Source organism: Lissotriton helveticus, chromosome 10, assembly GCF_964261635.1.
Source record: "Lissotriton helveticus chromosome 10, aLisHel1.1, whole genome shotgun sequence".
NCBI classification, from domain to species: Eukaryota; Metazoa; Chordata; class Amphibia; order Caudata; family Salamandridae; genus Lissotriton; species Lissotriton helveticus.
Genome location: NC_136071.1, coordinates 254,626,891 through 254,643,200, shown reverse-complemented (window position 1 = coordinate 254,643,200; position 16,310 = coordinate 254,626,891). Strand labels below are relative to the sequence as shown.

General features: G+C 42.6%; 1 protein-coding gene across 3 annotated transcripts in view; it reads left to right on the top strand.

Annotated features, from left to right (window-relative positions):
- The first annotated feature begins 2,228 nt into the window (after nucleotides 1-2,228).
- Nucleotides 2,229-16,310, top strand: part of LOC144786225 (solute carrier family 22 member 13-like) — a 418,586-nt gene continuing 404,504 nt past the window's right edge. Inside the window, exon 1 of one of the 3 annotated variants that reach the window (XM_078665254.1) lies at nucleotides 2,229-2,649. In XM_078665254.1, coding sequence (XP_078521380.1) covers nucleotides 2,275-2,649 — 375 coding nt within the window. In that variant the 5' untranslated portion in view covers nucleotides 2,229-2,274. The remainder of the gene's footprint in view (nucleotides 2,650-16,310) is intronic. The other 2 variants (XM_078665255.1, XM_078665257.1) reach the window with 2 other exon arrangements.

Below are 16,310 nucleotides of genomic sequence, written 5' to 3'. Positions count from 1 at the left end.
GAGGGGCTGCAACTGCCAAAAATGTTCTGGCCTTTGAAGGGATGCATCAGCCAAATTCATCACTATCCCTTGTGGTGGCTGCATCTGAGAAGTGCTGCCAGACCTTGTCTGGGGGTTTTGCCTTGGACCCGCCGGCCCCAGATGGGCCAATCATTAGACGCCGGGACTCAGGATACTTATTGTCCATGCTGGCCGGACTATGTCGCATCAGGACTGCCATCTCCCGCAAACCAGAACACTCGACGTAGGCACACCACAAAACACGGTCCACAGTCCAATGCAGGAGACCCTCGAGGACAGCCTATCAGTGCACCCTCACTCATTCATGGTGCTGGGCAGGGCAAGCAGTGCATGAGAGGACCAAATCCACCCAAAACAGGCGAGAGGCTAAAAAGACTGAGCACACACTGCTTTGGTGGGATTTAAACTCAACCTGTGCTAGAATTTTGTTACTCCTGCTATCCGAAAGAGGGGACCACCCGGAACCCAAGCTAGAGCCAGGAGACAGTGGGGATTTTAATGGAGTGTGGTGGGTGCTACACCTGAGAAGACAGCACCCAGAGATGCTAAATTGTTTCAGCTGCTATTATTGCGTAGTATTAAGTACCACTGTGTAATAAAGTACTTATCCCCCCCCAAAAAAACAGGCATTAGGTTCTTGATTGTTGAATTCTGAGCTCGAGCTCCCTAATTATGCCCCACTGAGAAGGAAAGGTCGATGACCCAATCATTTTCAGGCGATGCGGTGAGAATCTGGAACTCACTTCCACCTTAGCTCCGGACTATGTCCTCTTCCTAGGCCTTCAAAACTGACCTCAAAGCTCTCCTCCTTCAGAGACACTTCCAAATTTAATTCACGCCCTCTCCATTATCTGAAGGAAGTTCCTCCTTTATAGGAAATTCTGTTCTACTTGACTATAGAAGTGGCTTCCCAATGTGTTCTTGTGGTTTGAGAGTCTGCCATTTATTGCAGTATTATACTTCTACTTGTATTGTGTACTCCTTTGTAACATGCACACGTCATTTTCCCTCTTGAAATGTATTGTTTGCTACCTCTTGTATTTTGTTTGCTTTTGATACATGCACAATTGCCACCATTGCCGCATGTAACGTTTGTTCTTGTGTTTTGAGTATCTGCCATTTAGTGCAGTATTATACCTCTATTTGTACTTTGTACACTTTTGTAACATACACACGTCATTTTATTTTCCTCTTGTAACGTATCGTTTGCTACCTCTTGTATTTTGTTTGCTCTTGTAACATGCTCACTTGCAATTTTCCCTCATGTTTGACGTCTGTTCCTATTGTGAAGCGCTCTGACACCTTCGGGTAAAGTCCGCGCTATATAAAAACGCATAAAAAAAAAATAGTAAATAAATAAAAAGCCAGTTACTGCTTGCCCAGGTTGTCCTAGTGCGGAAAGATTTGTACCTGACCCAATTTGCAAAGCCATAGTGTGACGGGCGCCAAGACATCCTATGCCAACAATCTAAACCCCCCAGAGCTGAGGTCCAGTAGCGCCTGCCTGGCCTGTACTCACAATGGACTCCCACTGCAAACACCTCACTAGCACATTTTCCTGGTTTTCAAATTAGTCTGGTCAAACCTGATGATGTTTGCTGAGGGAGGAAAGGCCTGATAAATATCAAAATCCGCAAGATAAGTCCCATATTCAGGGCAAAAATTGAAATTGCTGCTACTTATCGCATCCAGTAAACACCGACCTTCAGGGTCTCATGATGTACTGAGTACGATAAATTACCAATATTTGTGGCCTGTGTGACCCCCTACGAGCCACGGTTGTATGACCTCAATTAAGAAGACACAGCTTTTTACAACCAGCAGAGACTGTAGCGCCTAGAGTCCACCGATGAGTCTCGGAGGGTTACCTCAATAGCTGCTGATGCTGGTGCTTTTGTGAGTACATGCCTAGCAAATTAAGGTTCACTTTGCAATCACTGTCAACAATGTTCCCACATTGTGCATGCAGTCTTGCATCGAAAAAAAGGGAAAAAAAATACAGAACAATGAATTGGGGTGAAAAAAGGAGCAATGACTTGACATATGTGCATGACATATGTGCATGTTTTGTCAACGCACGGCGACCAAAGACAAATGACACGAATGGCTTCTGCACACTAATTGCACGTTTCGTGATAACTCTGAACGCCACTTATCCTTGCTGATAATCTTGCTCCAGAGGGTTTAAATATTAATTTGACACCACATAAAACAGGCCACCTTTGCACCAGCCTTCTCCAGCCCTGGATCGCGATGGCGGACTTTGCAGACATCTTGAAAGCCGCTGGTGACTTCGGGCGCTTTCAGATAGGACTGGTGGTGATCCTGGCCATTCCAAGCCTTCTAAATGCCTTCCACCTATTTGGCCAGGTGTTCATGGGAATCTCTGTGCCCCACCACTGCAACACAGACTGGATCCTCGCCATTAACCCCAACCTGACCACCGAGCAGCAGCTGAACCTCACCATTCCCAGAGACGCGCGCGGGTCTTATGAGGAATGCTCCATGTACACTCCTGTGGACTGGGATATTGACTCCATCCTCGAGTACGGCCTGAACGCCACTCAAAGGTGCCAACATGGATGGGTTTATGACACAACAGAACATAAATCAACTCTGATCACTGAGGTTTGTGGTGCTTGAGTATTTAAATGCTCTTTTTATTGATGATAGGCTGTTTTTTGCTTAGACAGAGGGCCATGTAAGAGATGCTTGCAAAGCCTGCTGTGCCTTTCTCCTGCTGTCCCTTTAAAGTCACCCTCACCTTGACTAAGTTAGCACACATTGAGCCTTCTTAGGTGAGTGAAGTGTACACCGAGAGCTTTTCAACCTGTCAGTGGCAGTTAATAACTTCTGAGGGTAAGACAGGGTGCAGGATCTGAGTAAGGTACAGGGTGCCCTTGCCCAGTCATCTGAAACTCATTAACTCTTTGTGAATGGGAGACAAATGACGACCTCTATTTTAAATCTTGTAACAGACACTCAAAAATAATCATTGAATGTTTTCAGGTGCATCTGTTAAAGTTTTATTTTCTAAATGCACGATTTGAAAAGTAATTTTTATGATGAATCTAGTCGCAATCGATTAATTATTAATAATATACTTGGCACGATGTTTATTAGACATTTAAAAGTGTGTGTTTTCTTTGATGTAGGTTAGTTGTGCCACATTTTTGCAGAGACCATGTTCAATAGCTTTCATTTGCAAGGTTGGTGGAGTGCTAGTTTGAAGTGTGAACTGTAAGTAAGTCGTTTGCTGCTGTGCATGAAGTATTGAGGAGAGCCTCAAGTGCTTGTAGCAGCATTTATCCATGGAGGTGAATGCAAATGTGTGTGAGAGACATCCAGCTTTGGTATTGTTTTCCTAGTTTTGATTTGTTTTTAGTCTGCCATTGTAGCTTAATTTAAGATTTTATCTCTGGCTGGGTATTTCTTTAGGGGGTCCGAGAGATCCCCGAGTCAAACATAACACCCACGGTTTGGTTTTGTACTACTTCTGAGGATACAGGTTGCTGTCCCATGGAATAAATTTCAACTGTACAATTGAACTTTTGGTGAGTAGGATTTCCCTTTTAGATATATTCAATCTTAGACAATTTGGTTTCATGCAGCTACGCACCTAATTGAGACCTTGTGCAAAAACAGCTGGTAGAGAATCATCTCCACCCCACATTTAGTAGTATTTGGGAATCATCTACATATATGTAGAATGACATGCCTACAACATGTAGCAGATGTGCAAGAAGGGACACACAGATTAAACAGCAGGTAGTGCAGTGAGGCACATTCATTTTTGGGATGCCCACAGACCTTTTTCGTGACCATATAGATGTCTGGGCTCCGGTCCTGACGAGGGTGCTAAATGCTGCAGGAAGGAATGGGATGCCACTTTCATGGTCAACCGCTATTATCATCCCGATTTTTAAGAAGGGGGATAGGGACAATCCTTGCTGTTACCGCCCTATATCCCTCATTGACCCTACAGTTGAGGTTCTGGGGCGGGTCTGATTGGGCTGAGACAAACCAAATTATCTCATAAGTGCAATACGGCTTCCACTCTGGAAAATCAACTACAGAACAGTGTTTAAACCGTTATCTTTTAATTTAGAAATATACAGTCGCCCAACCTGGAGCCCTTTTCCTGGGCTTCATGGATCTTACCTCAGCTTTTGACTGGGTGAACCGTAAGAAATCGTGAGCCTTACTTGGCTCCCTAGGGGTTGAGCCGGCTATTGTAAATTTATTAATGGCCCTACATACCCGTACAACAGCTGCAGTCAGATAGTCTCAAGGAGTAGACATTACAGACCATTTTACTTGCACAAGGGGGGTTCGTCATGGGTGTAATCTAGCCCCTTTTTTTATTCACAATATATATTAATGGTCTAGAATCTGCCCTGACAACACTACGGACTGACTGCCCCAGAGTAGACAGGAAAGCAGTACCAGTTCTATTATATGCCGATGATGCAGTCTTGATGGCATGCACACTGATGGGCCTACAGGTCTTGATTGAAGTTTCTGGCTCTTTTTCGTATGTTATCGAATTTTGCACCCGTGTGACTCAATCTAAGACCTTCAAGGCAGGAGCCCATACATTAGCCAAGGTCCCGGTCTTTTCTTATCTGTGAATTTTATTTGACGCAAAACGTAGTTGGAAACACCTGATGGAGGGAAAGCTAGGAGACATGAATAAATCAACGGGAAATATTGCTAACAATGCCCAGAGATTAGGCACTTGTACTCCAGGGGTGATTTTAAAGCTCTACCAGTCCTTCTGTATTTCCAAGGTCCAGTACAAAACGGAGATTTCGAGGTAGAAGGCGATCAACAAACTACAGACCGCACAAAATAAGTATCTGAGACAATTCCTGAAAGTCCCCAGGGTACCCCATCATTTTTCGTACATGAAGAACTGGGAGCTAGGTATATAACTGATTTGGTGGCAGTAAAGCCTTTGTTATGTTATGTTGAGTAAAAATCTAGTCGATAGATGAGGCTGAATTTAACCGCTTGGTCATCCTAGACTGTTTATCACTCGATTTTAAACTTAAAATCCCCTGGATACGGTATGTTAAGAAGTCCCTTGCGGTCCTAGGAAGAGCAGATATTTTGTTCAAATATGACACATTAAATGCCTGAGTTCTATCACTAGTAAAAGAGTTGTTTTTTAAACATGACACGGCTATCCGCGAAGACAAAGAGCACAGCAAACCAGAGGTGAGAGGGCACTTTCTTTTAAAGTCAGTCCAGGGCATGGAGAAATATCTCTCTATTATAACAAGCGCCTCTGACAGATTTGTAATAACTCAATTCAGATTGAATCAGGTCCATCATCTATTGGTATCTCCGGCTGGCTTTGTTTTACATATAGAGGAGAGAGGTCCCTGTGGCTGCAACAATGGGCTCCACAGGATACCCTACATTTTGTCCTTTTATGTAAATATTTTACTCGCCCAAGGAGATTGTATCTGAAGCCCCTTTTAAAAGATATGAGTTTTAGACAAGCCCATGTTGCTCTAATGTATTTGCAGCTTTTGCCTAATGATTACACCCTTTTTGCAGTAATGAACTTCTTCAGAGCAGCGCTCAGATCTAGAAATTCAAGATGTGACTAAAGGTTGATGGGACTTTGCGATTTTGCAAAAAAAATTCACTGTATTGTTGCTGTGTTTTATATTGTTTTTTAAAAATCTTTTATGGTTGTGATTACTTCCAAATAAAGATTATTATTATTACATTAATTTATTAGTTGCAATTCCTGTAAAATACACTTCTTCTTATTTTGCTAAGTGTTAAAATCCTTACTGGTCTGTGAACAACTATGTCAGCATGGGACCACACAACCACTAGGGCGAGAAGCTGTGAGGAGCATAACAACTTGGAATAGCAAGGGAGCATGGGTTTTGGGGGCTTTGGACTCCCCCCTGTCGGGGCGGCCAACTCAGGAATCGCCAGCACCCACCCACTCTTACATGTGTTTGCCATGGGCGGCAAAAGCAGGGACCGCCACTGTGAGCAAAGTGGCTAGCTGAGCCACTGAATGACAAAGATAGAAATGTTTGAATGTCAGAACCAGGGAACTTGGGGAAGAGGGGGAGCAGCACAGACCACTGACACCAGGTTTGTGTGAAATAGACCGCTTTATTGAAACAGGTGCACATTACAAACAACCTGGGCCTTTGCCTTACAAAACTAGCACCTCACTATTCAACGTTGATCACCTATGTTAAGCTACCCTACCCCTGAATATCCCTCCCCTGTAACAACTTAATTCGGTATCCATGTAGTTGTTCCAGAGCTGCTTAACTGCAACTGCAAATAAGGCCTTGGTGCAGATAATAAGACCAACTCTCCTTCCTTTTGGCAACACCACAAGTACGTTCTGCAACAAACCCATAGTGAAAGGCCTCTTCTCCATGCCACCTCAACCTGCTTCCCTAGACCAATCATCTAATTATATATAGTGCCCATGTTTGCAGTGTATCTTGTTCAGATTACTGTGATGACACCATACCCTCCTGCGTGAGTGGTACGTGTCTTAAATTTTCAGTGTGATTTTATTGGGAGAATCGCTTTTGAGGATTTCTTCCCAACATTAATTTAATACCGAGTACTTCTTCCAACCTAAAAGGTTTTCTTCCACCTTGAGCCGACTCATAGTCTTTTTTCTACAAGACGCGATGACTTGTCAAATCTGACAAGCATCTAGCTTCTCTCTTGCCACGTCACGCTCCTGCTCGAGTGAGACGAGCCCCTGTATTTACCCAACAGGTGTGGCAAAGCTCTGGTTCCCTTCCACAGGACGGAGACGTTTGACTGAGCAGGGGAGAGTCTCTGTAGAATATCATTTTGGGCGCGCACCACCTCAATAGAGCTTTAGCTGATATGAGAACTTTACAAAACCGTCTTCTAAACTGCTGCATTTTTTCCATTTTTAGATTGTGTACTGAGCGGGCCGCTCATTTGTCCTAAGAAATCCTCCTGGTATTCCTTTGCATACCCGGTTTGGGGCACATTGTTATTTCATGTTTTTAAATCGTAGTGATATTTAGCTTCAGGGTCCATTAGTATTTGATTTTGTGTTATTTTGTGTTTCACTTTCTATTCCAGATTAATCTGAGTGTTTAATACAATTCTGTGGTCCAGCAAATTAGTGTGGCTTGGTTCCGACGTGTGTTTGGAAGGGACAAACTAGATATTTATCAATTTAAAGTAAATGGAGTGATTTGTGTTTCATTCATACCTTTGCTACTTCTTTATATGCTTATAGGAGGGTCTCTGACAGCCTGTACATTATTGTTTCAGTTGCCTTTTCTCCGCTCTCATTTTCCTTGGAGCCTGCACGCCCAACTAGTTTTATATCATCCCAGCCAGGGATGTTCCTGGGTAATTTTATGGGCTTTGCCCCTTTTTACAACTAAATGCTTTCTCACTTGGTTTGTGTCCTTTTTTTTATTTTTATTTTTTTTATTGATTCAGTTCAAAGTCATGTATACAAAAAAAAAAAAAAAATTCAACATACATAGAGATAAAAATTCATGAAATGGTCTTAACATCAGATATGTACAGTCTAGGCAACATCTTCAAATTCTTAAATGGCATAAATAATAATAACTAATGATCCAAATAATCTATCAAAGTCTGCCAGATTTTGTACCCTCTTCTCTTTTTCCTAATTGATTTGACGCGATAAAGGTTAAACTCCAAATTAAAGATATTATAAAATTTTGCTCGCCACATTTCATATGTAGGTGCCTCAGGTTTTAACCACATCGATGATATACAAAGGCGAGCTACAGCCATGGCCATAAATATAATATATCTATTCTCTTGATAACCTGAAAACAATTCATTATCATTCGATAAACCAAAAATAATCATCTCTCTAGAGATTTTCACATCACATTTTGTAATATGTGCTAAAGAGATTTCTATGGATACAAAAAATGGTTTTACTATAAGGCAGTCTGAAAATATATGTATAATATCTGCCAAATCACATTGACACCTATAACATTTCCCGTTATATGCATTACTCCATTTTGACATTTTAAGTGGTGTGTGATAAAGATTAAATAAAGTTTTGTAATGTTGAGAATATAAATTGGCAGAAAGAATAATTTTATCAGCCATGACTATTGATTCTTGAAATGGAGCTACTGATGTGCCTAGTCTCGTACACCATTTTGATGCTTGTTGGTCCATATCATCCTGATGTAGGTTTAACAGATAATTATAAATGGTCCCTATACGTGTTGGTTTTTTTAATATTCCATAAATTCATTGGAACATAATGGTACAATATATGGATGTGAATAGAAAAAATCCCTTATTTGCAAGTACTTAAAGAAGTCATTTTTAGAAAGACTAAATTGGTCTCTTAACTCCTGAAATTAGGCAATAATGCCATTTTTAACCATGTCGCCAATAGCTATTATACCCTTCTCACGCCAAGTACCCATAGTGTGATCCCTCAAGATTGCCGGAAGAAGTTCTATAGAATTACATGGAGTGTAAAAATTAACACGACCCAATGAGATGAGTTTCCGAATAGAACGCCATCCTTTGAAAGCAGACCATATAAGTTTGAATCTCGTTCTCTTGTAATAGCTAGGTTCTGTAAAATGAAGTAACATTTGACGAGATTGTGGACCTAATAAAAGAGAGAAAATATCAGGGCTTTCACATAAGGGTGGAGTTCCACCAATTGAGAAATATTTAAGATTTTGTATAAGGCATGCCAAATAGTAGAGTGCAAAGTTCGGGACTCCCCAGCCCCCCCTTAAGATTGGTAAAGTCATAAATTTAGATGCTCTCCGTGTTGCTTTCCCACTCCATAGAAATCGATCAGTTATAGATTGCAATTTTTTTAATTCTAATGTGGGTATTTCCAGTGGTATTGCTCGGAAATAATATAAAACTTTCGGAAGAATAGTCATTTTAAGGACATTACGTCTCCCTACTAACGATAAGTGCAGACATTCTATTTTATCAAGTTGATTTTTTACTGACACTAATATATCAGCCCAGTTTGACGAGACTAACTGTTGAGGCATGAGTCTAATTTTAATACCTAAGTATTTGGCCTCTATAGAAACCCTGCTATCGTTAGTGCATAGGCCTGGTGAACATATAACCTGAGTTTTTTGGCTATTTAATTTGTATCCGGACACACTGCCGAACAAGCCTGTAAGGTTTTCTATTTCAATTAGTGCAGATTCCGGATCAGAAGTTACCACTGCAATATCGTCAGCGTAAGCTAACACCTTTATATCGCCTCCTGGTAAAGCCATAGATTGGATTTGTTGAGATGACATTAGTGCCTTTAACAGGGGTTCTATATAAATAGCAAATAATAATGGTGAACGGGACACCCCTGTCGTGTACCCTGCGTGATACTAACCGCCATAGATTCTTGTCCAGATATACAGATCTTGGCCCTCGGGTGCCTATACATAATTTGTAGCGAAGATATAAGTCGTGGACCAAATCCCATTTTCCCCATAACTGCCCACAAAAATGCCCATGAAACGCGGTCAAATGCTTTTTCAGCATCTAAAAGTACCAATCCGACGTCTTTATGTTGCGCAGTGGCATAGTCTAGTGTTGCAATTACCCGGTGTATATGATTAATAGTGCCGCGTTCTGGAAGAAAGCCGTGTTGTTGTTGAGAAACTAAGGTTGGAACAATTTGGCTCAGTCGATTAGCGAAGATTTTAGAATATAGTTTTGCGTCCGCATTTATAAGGGAGATTGGGCGGTACGACCCAGGTAGATGCAGAGGTTTGTCTTTTTTATGAAATACAACTATACTAGCATCTTCCCATGATGGTGGAGGGTGGCCCTTTTGAGCTTCTAAAAACGTTGCAAGCATGTCTGTTTTTATTATAGGGAATAGGATTTTGTAAATTTCTAATGGAAGTGTATCAGGACCAGAGGCCTTCCCGAGAGCTAATTCTTTCAAAGAGATCTCAAGTTCTTCAATTGTAATAGGAAGCTCTAATTGTTCCTGCTGTGCTAGATTTAGATGAGGCAATTCCAAATTATCTATGTATTGATTAAGTGAATCAGGAGAGGAATCTTCTTGAGTATAAAGATTTGTATAGTATTCATAAAACACTTGAAGTATCCCTTCTGGTGATTCTACACGAATTCCCTGATTATTTTCTATAGAATTTATGCGCTGCATATTCTGTCTCCCGCGCATTCTTTGTGCTAAACATCTGCCTACATTTTCCCCATATTCATATCTCTCTGCGCGGAACACCTTATATTGTAATGCTGTGTCCTGACTCCAAATCCCGTTTATCTTCGCTTTATGTTTCGCGACTTCATTTTGTGATGTTTCACTATTACGTTGTAATCTAATATCGCGGATTAAATCAAACTCTGCATTAGCTAAGTCTCGTATTAATTCTATCATTATATTTTTCCTTTTCTTTTGTATACTCCAGCTATAACTAGAGGTTTCACCGCGTAGCCCTGCCTTAAAGCAATCCCATACCATTGCATAAGATGTAGAGGCTCTGTTATGATCAAAAAATTGCAGGGCCCAATCCATAATTTGATTCACATATGTTTCGTCTAATAACAATTTCTTATTAAAAGTGAAAGGTCTATGTGTTCTATGTGTATTAGATATAGGTAACTCCATAACAATTGGAGCATGATCTGAGGTAATACGTGGTTTAACAAACATATTGGATCCTTGTGCCATATTTCTAGGTATGAAAATATAATCTATTCGAACAAATTTCTTATGTGGTGAAGAAAAAAAAGTATATCCAGGATCTTTCAAATGGGTCACAGGCCATCCATAAATCAACCCATGTTGGGATAAAAGTTGACGTAGTGCCTTAAAAACCTTGGGTTTCCTACCTAAATATCTAGTAAAGTTTGGGTCCCATGTATTCAATTTCCCATGAATATTGAAATCGCCCAGTACAAATAATGGAGTACTCCACAGGGCGAGTTCTACATTTAAATATTCTATAACTGAGATGTCATCCACATTGGATCCATATACTGTACAAATCGTTGTCACAACATTGCCGATTACACATTCCACAATTGCCCACCGACCTACACTATCTACTTTGACCTTCCCCGTCGTAATTACAGAGCGTTGACCTAAGATAGCCACCCCTCTATTCCTAGTTGATTGTTGTGAGGCAGCAAGCACTATAAATCCAAGATCGGTTAATACTTCTCTTTTCACCCATGGTATATGCGTCTCTTGTATACATATTATATCAGGTTGTATTAACCGAATTTCATGCATCACACGTTTACGCTTTTGCACATTATTGAGACCACAAACATTAAAAGAACATATTCGAAAATTAGAATTTGCCATGAAAATAATAGAAGTTCCTTGCAGATATTAATTTATAGCATTGTACCATTCCATCAACATCAGAAAAGCTATTCAATTCAACATAATGTTCCATGATTTTGACTGAGTTTTTTCCCCCTTTTTCCCCCCACGCACACCTCCCGTGAACAGCCCTCCCTCCCCAGACCCCTCCCCCAACACTGCTACCCCCCCCCGTGACCCTTCCCCTTCATGAAGGCAAAGGGGCCTATTGCCCCGGTGATGTATGTAAGAGCGCCACAGGTGTTTGGGCAAGACCAATAGTCCAAACATTAGATAGAGTGAGTCTATGCCATACTATACACTTAGTGTACTAATCTTCGAGTCCTACTTCTCACTCTAATGTATTCAGATACGCCTTTGCTAAAGCTTCGGGGGTAAAGAATCTATTTTGACCTTTATACACGATTTTAAGCGTGGAAGGTTGAAGCAAAAAAGCTTGTGCTCCCTTTTTCTGGAATGGTTCGATCATTTGACGCATTCTCCAACGATTTTCTACCGTAGAATGACAGTAGTCAGGGCGTACAAAAAATTCTATACCCTTCCCAGAGCGCTTCTTGTCCGGCCTAGCCAGATCATACAATTTCTGTCTCGCCAAGAAGTTATTCAAGGATATCAAGATGGCACGAGGATATTGCCTTGTTTGGGTGTTCCGTGCCGTTTGTTTGCGAAAGGGGAATCGGTGTGCCCTCTGAATCTCCATGGACCAATCCCAATCCTTGACATCGGGAAAGGCTTCCTCAAAGAGTTCGATAACATACTGTCGTACATCACGCCCCTCACTTCCTTCAGGAACACCCAAAACTCGTAAATTATTACGACGGAGTCTATTCTCTAAATCGACCAATTTGGAGTTCACATCTTCTCTCATCCCTTTTGAATCGTCAAAGTTGGTCTTTATATGAGTTACTTGATCCTCCAATGAGGATATGCGTCCTTCTGCTGCTGCCATCCTGTCCGTAAAGTCGTTGCATGATTTAGCTAGGCGTCGTACCGTATTCTGTAGTTTTTTGCACGCATTATGCGTTTTCAAGTGCTCTGCTTTTGCCTCTATGCGTTGCTCCGATATAGCTTTCAGTATTATATCAATAGGCATTAGATTAGGAAGTTCAGGGCTAGGGCTAGAACTAGTTTGTTGAATAGGGTCTGCTAGATCCAACTCTATTTCTTGATCTATAACAGTTGGATCTCCTTCTGAAGTTTCCTCACTCCAAGACCTAGTTGTTCTCAATTCATCTGTAGCACTAGCATGTGCTTCCTTACATATATTCTCGTTACTCGCATTTTCAATGTCCTCGTCCAGATCCTCTTCCAAGTCAGAATCCACTGAGTGTTCAGATAGAGAATAAAATTCGCTGTCTTTGCTGCCTATGGGGTCGCCATCGCCGTCGCCTTCTACCCCTTCAAATCGAGGTGGAGCCAATTCTATAACCCCTCCATCATTACCATTAAGAGTGGCATCATTTTGTATCTCTGATAATACGGGAGGGTCAGGTAATGAGGCGCTTGTGAATGAGATTGCCAAAGGGGTTGTTGGAGAAACAATCTGGTGTTCCAATGCAGCTACTATCGTCTCATCTCGGTCTTGGCTGTTAACCGATGATCCACCGCCCTTTCCCTGACTCCCTCCATTATTCTGAGAATCAGTATTAATAATCACTGTTGTTGCTTTTCCCTTGGAGAACATTTGTGGAATTTTTGGGGTGCCCAGTTGGATGTTATCTGGGTCATTATTGCTGTTATCTTGCCTTAATTTTGCTGCAAGTGCTGCACGAGTCCCGATCGGATTGTCACCGCTAGGTCTGGTTTTCCCACCACGTGCAACTTTTGGGGGCATGTTGAGAAATCCCACTCGCCAAGTCTTTGAGCCTAAAGCCTTCTAAGGCTTCCTTAAGTCACTTAGCCCTTCCAAATCCAAAAAAAAGTAAATGATTATGCAGGTGTTTAATCTCCACTGACTTAAGTCTGCTTGTATTTCAGTCTCTGAGAATATAGAGGTTATAAAATAATTCTTACTTGGCAATTATTCGACGTTCTTTTCTGCTTTTCTTCCCCCCAGAAGGTCTCTATTCCGTGGATTCTGCTCAGTCTCTGCTGCACCAAACCCAACGTGTAATTTCTCCCCAAGTGCCGTGGCGTCTACGCCCAGCTCCCAACTCCCAGCAGAGCAGCCAGGCAGCCCCGCTGCACCAAACCGGCGTGCAGCCTCTCCCCAGGTGCTACAGCGTCCTCTCCCAATGGTCGGGTAGCCCCGCTGCACCAAACCAGCGTGTCCGAAACAAGCGTCTCCCAGCAGGGGAGCCGAACAGCCGAGCAGCCCCGCTGCACCGAAAGTCAGCGCGCAATCCTTCCCTGGGAGCGTCCAAAAAAGCTAAGCTGCAGCTGCCCTGCCCGTCCAGCCCAGCAAGTGTCCCAAGTACGGAGCAAACGACTCCAACAATCGCCGTCCGAGAACACAGCAGCTCAAGCTCTCGAGGGGCTCCGCTGCACAACAACCCACAGCGAGGACACTGGAAAGTCGGCGAAACAACAGCAGGTCACTAATCAGGAACGCATCGCGGCACCCTCTGTAACCGCTAGAAACACCGCCGCCAAAGCTCAGGTAGGATTTGTCAGGCCGCCCAAACGGAGCTCTCACAAACACGCCTGACGTGCAGGCGCCATCTTGCCTCCAGAAGCCTCGGTTTGTGTCCTTAGAGTAAGGCTAATTCTTTGTTCATTCCAAGGTACTCCTCCATCACTCCTGTCCTGAGGAAGACCCCGTAAGGGATTAAGAAGCCTACAATTCTTTAGTGGTCGAAACATTGACATTCTTACTGTTTGCAAGCTTGATCAACAGCGATTCTTCACTGTGATACTGTTTTCAATCATGGCTATGCGTTCTTTTGATATTGTTGCGATTCAAGTGGCTTAAGGATGAGCAGTATTTTCATGTATAGAATCATGTGATGTGCCTGATACTTTCTCTATATACCCTCTTATACTCACTCAAATCACCATACGTTCTTTATCACTTCCTTTTTATTTTCCCCCTTTATGGGGCACTTGCTTCTGGCATTGTTTTGATTCAATCATTTATACATAATCTAATGTTGCATTCAGTGTGATTAAATAACATTAGACCTCCAAGCATACAACGTGTGAGTTTCATTATGTTTTTCATTCTCCTGTTTATATTGTGTTTATGCTGAATAATTGGCCACTGGGACCAACCTTGCATTGTGCTGTCTTATACCCAGGTCCCAGTGACACTTTTAGGGTTTACCCGTTCTTGTAACCGAAGCCTCAAAAGAAGCACACGAAATTGAGCAACCCATTGGAACAACTTTATCTGCATACCATTTACCTTCAAACCATATTCCTAGAAGCTGAATGTTGGCAGGGTTTAGAGGCAGCAGATGGAAAGCTGACTTAATGTCACTCTTTGCCATAAGCACCACCTTTCCCACTCTCTTAACTAATGCGAGGGCCCTCTCTAACGAGGAATAGGTGACTGCGATTTGTACTCTGAAATGAAATCAGTAATGGACTGTCCCTCAGACCAAGAGAAGTATTGTAGCAATCTAAATTGACCTAGTTCCTTTTAGGAATCCCGCCTATGGGGATACACTTATATCATCCAACAGTCAATCCTCAAAGGGCCTGCCATCCTAAATCTCTTTGTTTAACCTGTCCGGCACTGCCTGTCCGTGTTTTCCTTGTGGTCATGTAATGAAAGTCAGAAGTTTGACCTGACCGATCTAATTGACGTATGAAACTTTGCCTCCAGATCCCTGGCCTCCCCTCCCTATTCTATGCCCTGATCCCTGCCCCTGTTGCTGTAGACTTAGATGTCCATGTTGCTGGCTCTGCTGCGGAATAACTGTGTTGGCTGCCTGCTCTTTAGCGATAGCCCAACGCATGCCTGCCCGCACCTTTGGAGCACTCATGCCGGAAGTTGCAGTATTCCTGTGTGCAAGACCCCTTATTGAAATCCCAGCATGCTCCACTCCTCTCACTTTGCTGGCTCCATACTATGCTGCCGTAGGCCATTTAATTAAATTTCAAAAATCTTTATTCGGGTACAAAAATAGCCCTAAAAGTACATACACAAGAGGTAAATAAATCTTTAAAAACAGTCATGCGCTTTTGTTTCATTGCCATTCGGGAATAATAGAATCAGTAAAATTACCATGTCATTCTATCAATGACAATTGATATTGCGACCGAGTGGCCCCCATGAAGCGCGTCACGGTTAGATGCGCCCATGATGCTAATAAGTGGTTCTCCCCTGGCCTTAAAGCAAAAAAATTGGAGGTGCGCCAAGCAGAGCGCGCTTGGAGGCTTGCCTATTGTCCCACTCTTAAAGCACGTTACACAGTAATCCTTAACTAATATAAAAGGGACATCCTCCACGCCAAGACCGAATACTTCTCGGAGAGGATCCTTGCCGCAGAGCACCAGCCAAGAGAAATCTTTGCCACTGTACACGAGCTGGCCTCCTCTGATAGGATATCCCTCAAAACTCCCCCCTCTCAGTTTCTGTGGGACTCCCTCAGCGAATTTTTCGTTGAGAAAGTCTCATTGATCAAGGCCAACATACCCCCTCTGTCCCCTTCCTTCTGTGATCCCCAGCCTCCACCCAATAGGTCTACCCTTACCCATATACAGCCATTGACCAAAGAAACCCTTCTTCCTCTCCTGGCTCGTGTTAAGTCAGGATCCCCTGCTGATATTTGTCCAGCTCACGTCCTGAGTAAAATTTTCTCTGATTCGTTTTTGCCCCCCCTCACCTTTATGAATGATTCCCTCAGACAAGTTATAGTCCCTACCCCTCATAAAGCGGCTACCATCATCCCCATCTTAAAGAAGCCTGGGGCCGACCCCTCCCTCCCCACAAATTATCGGCCAATTTCCCTCCTCCCTTTTCTGG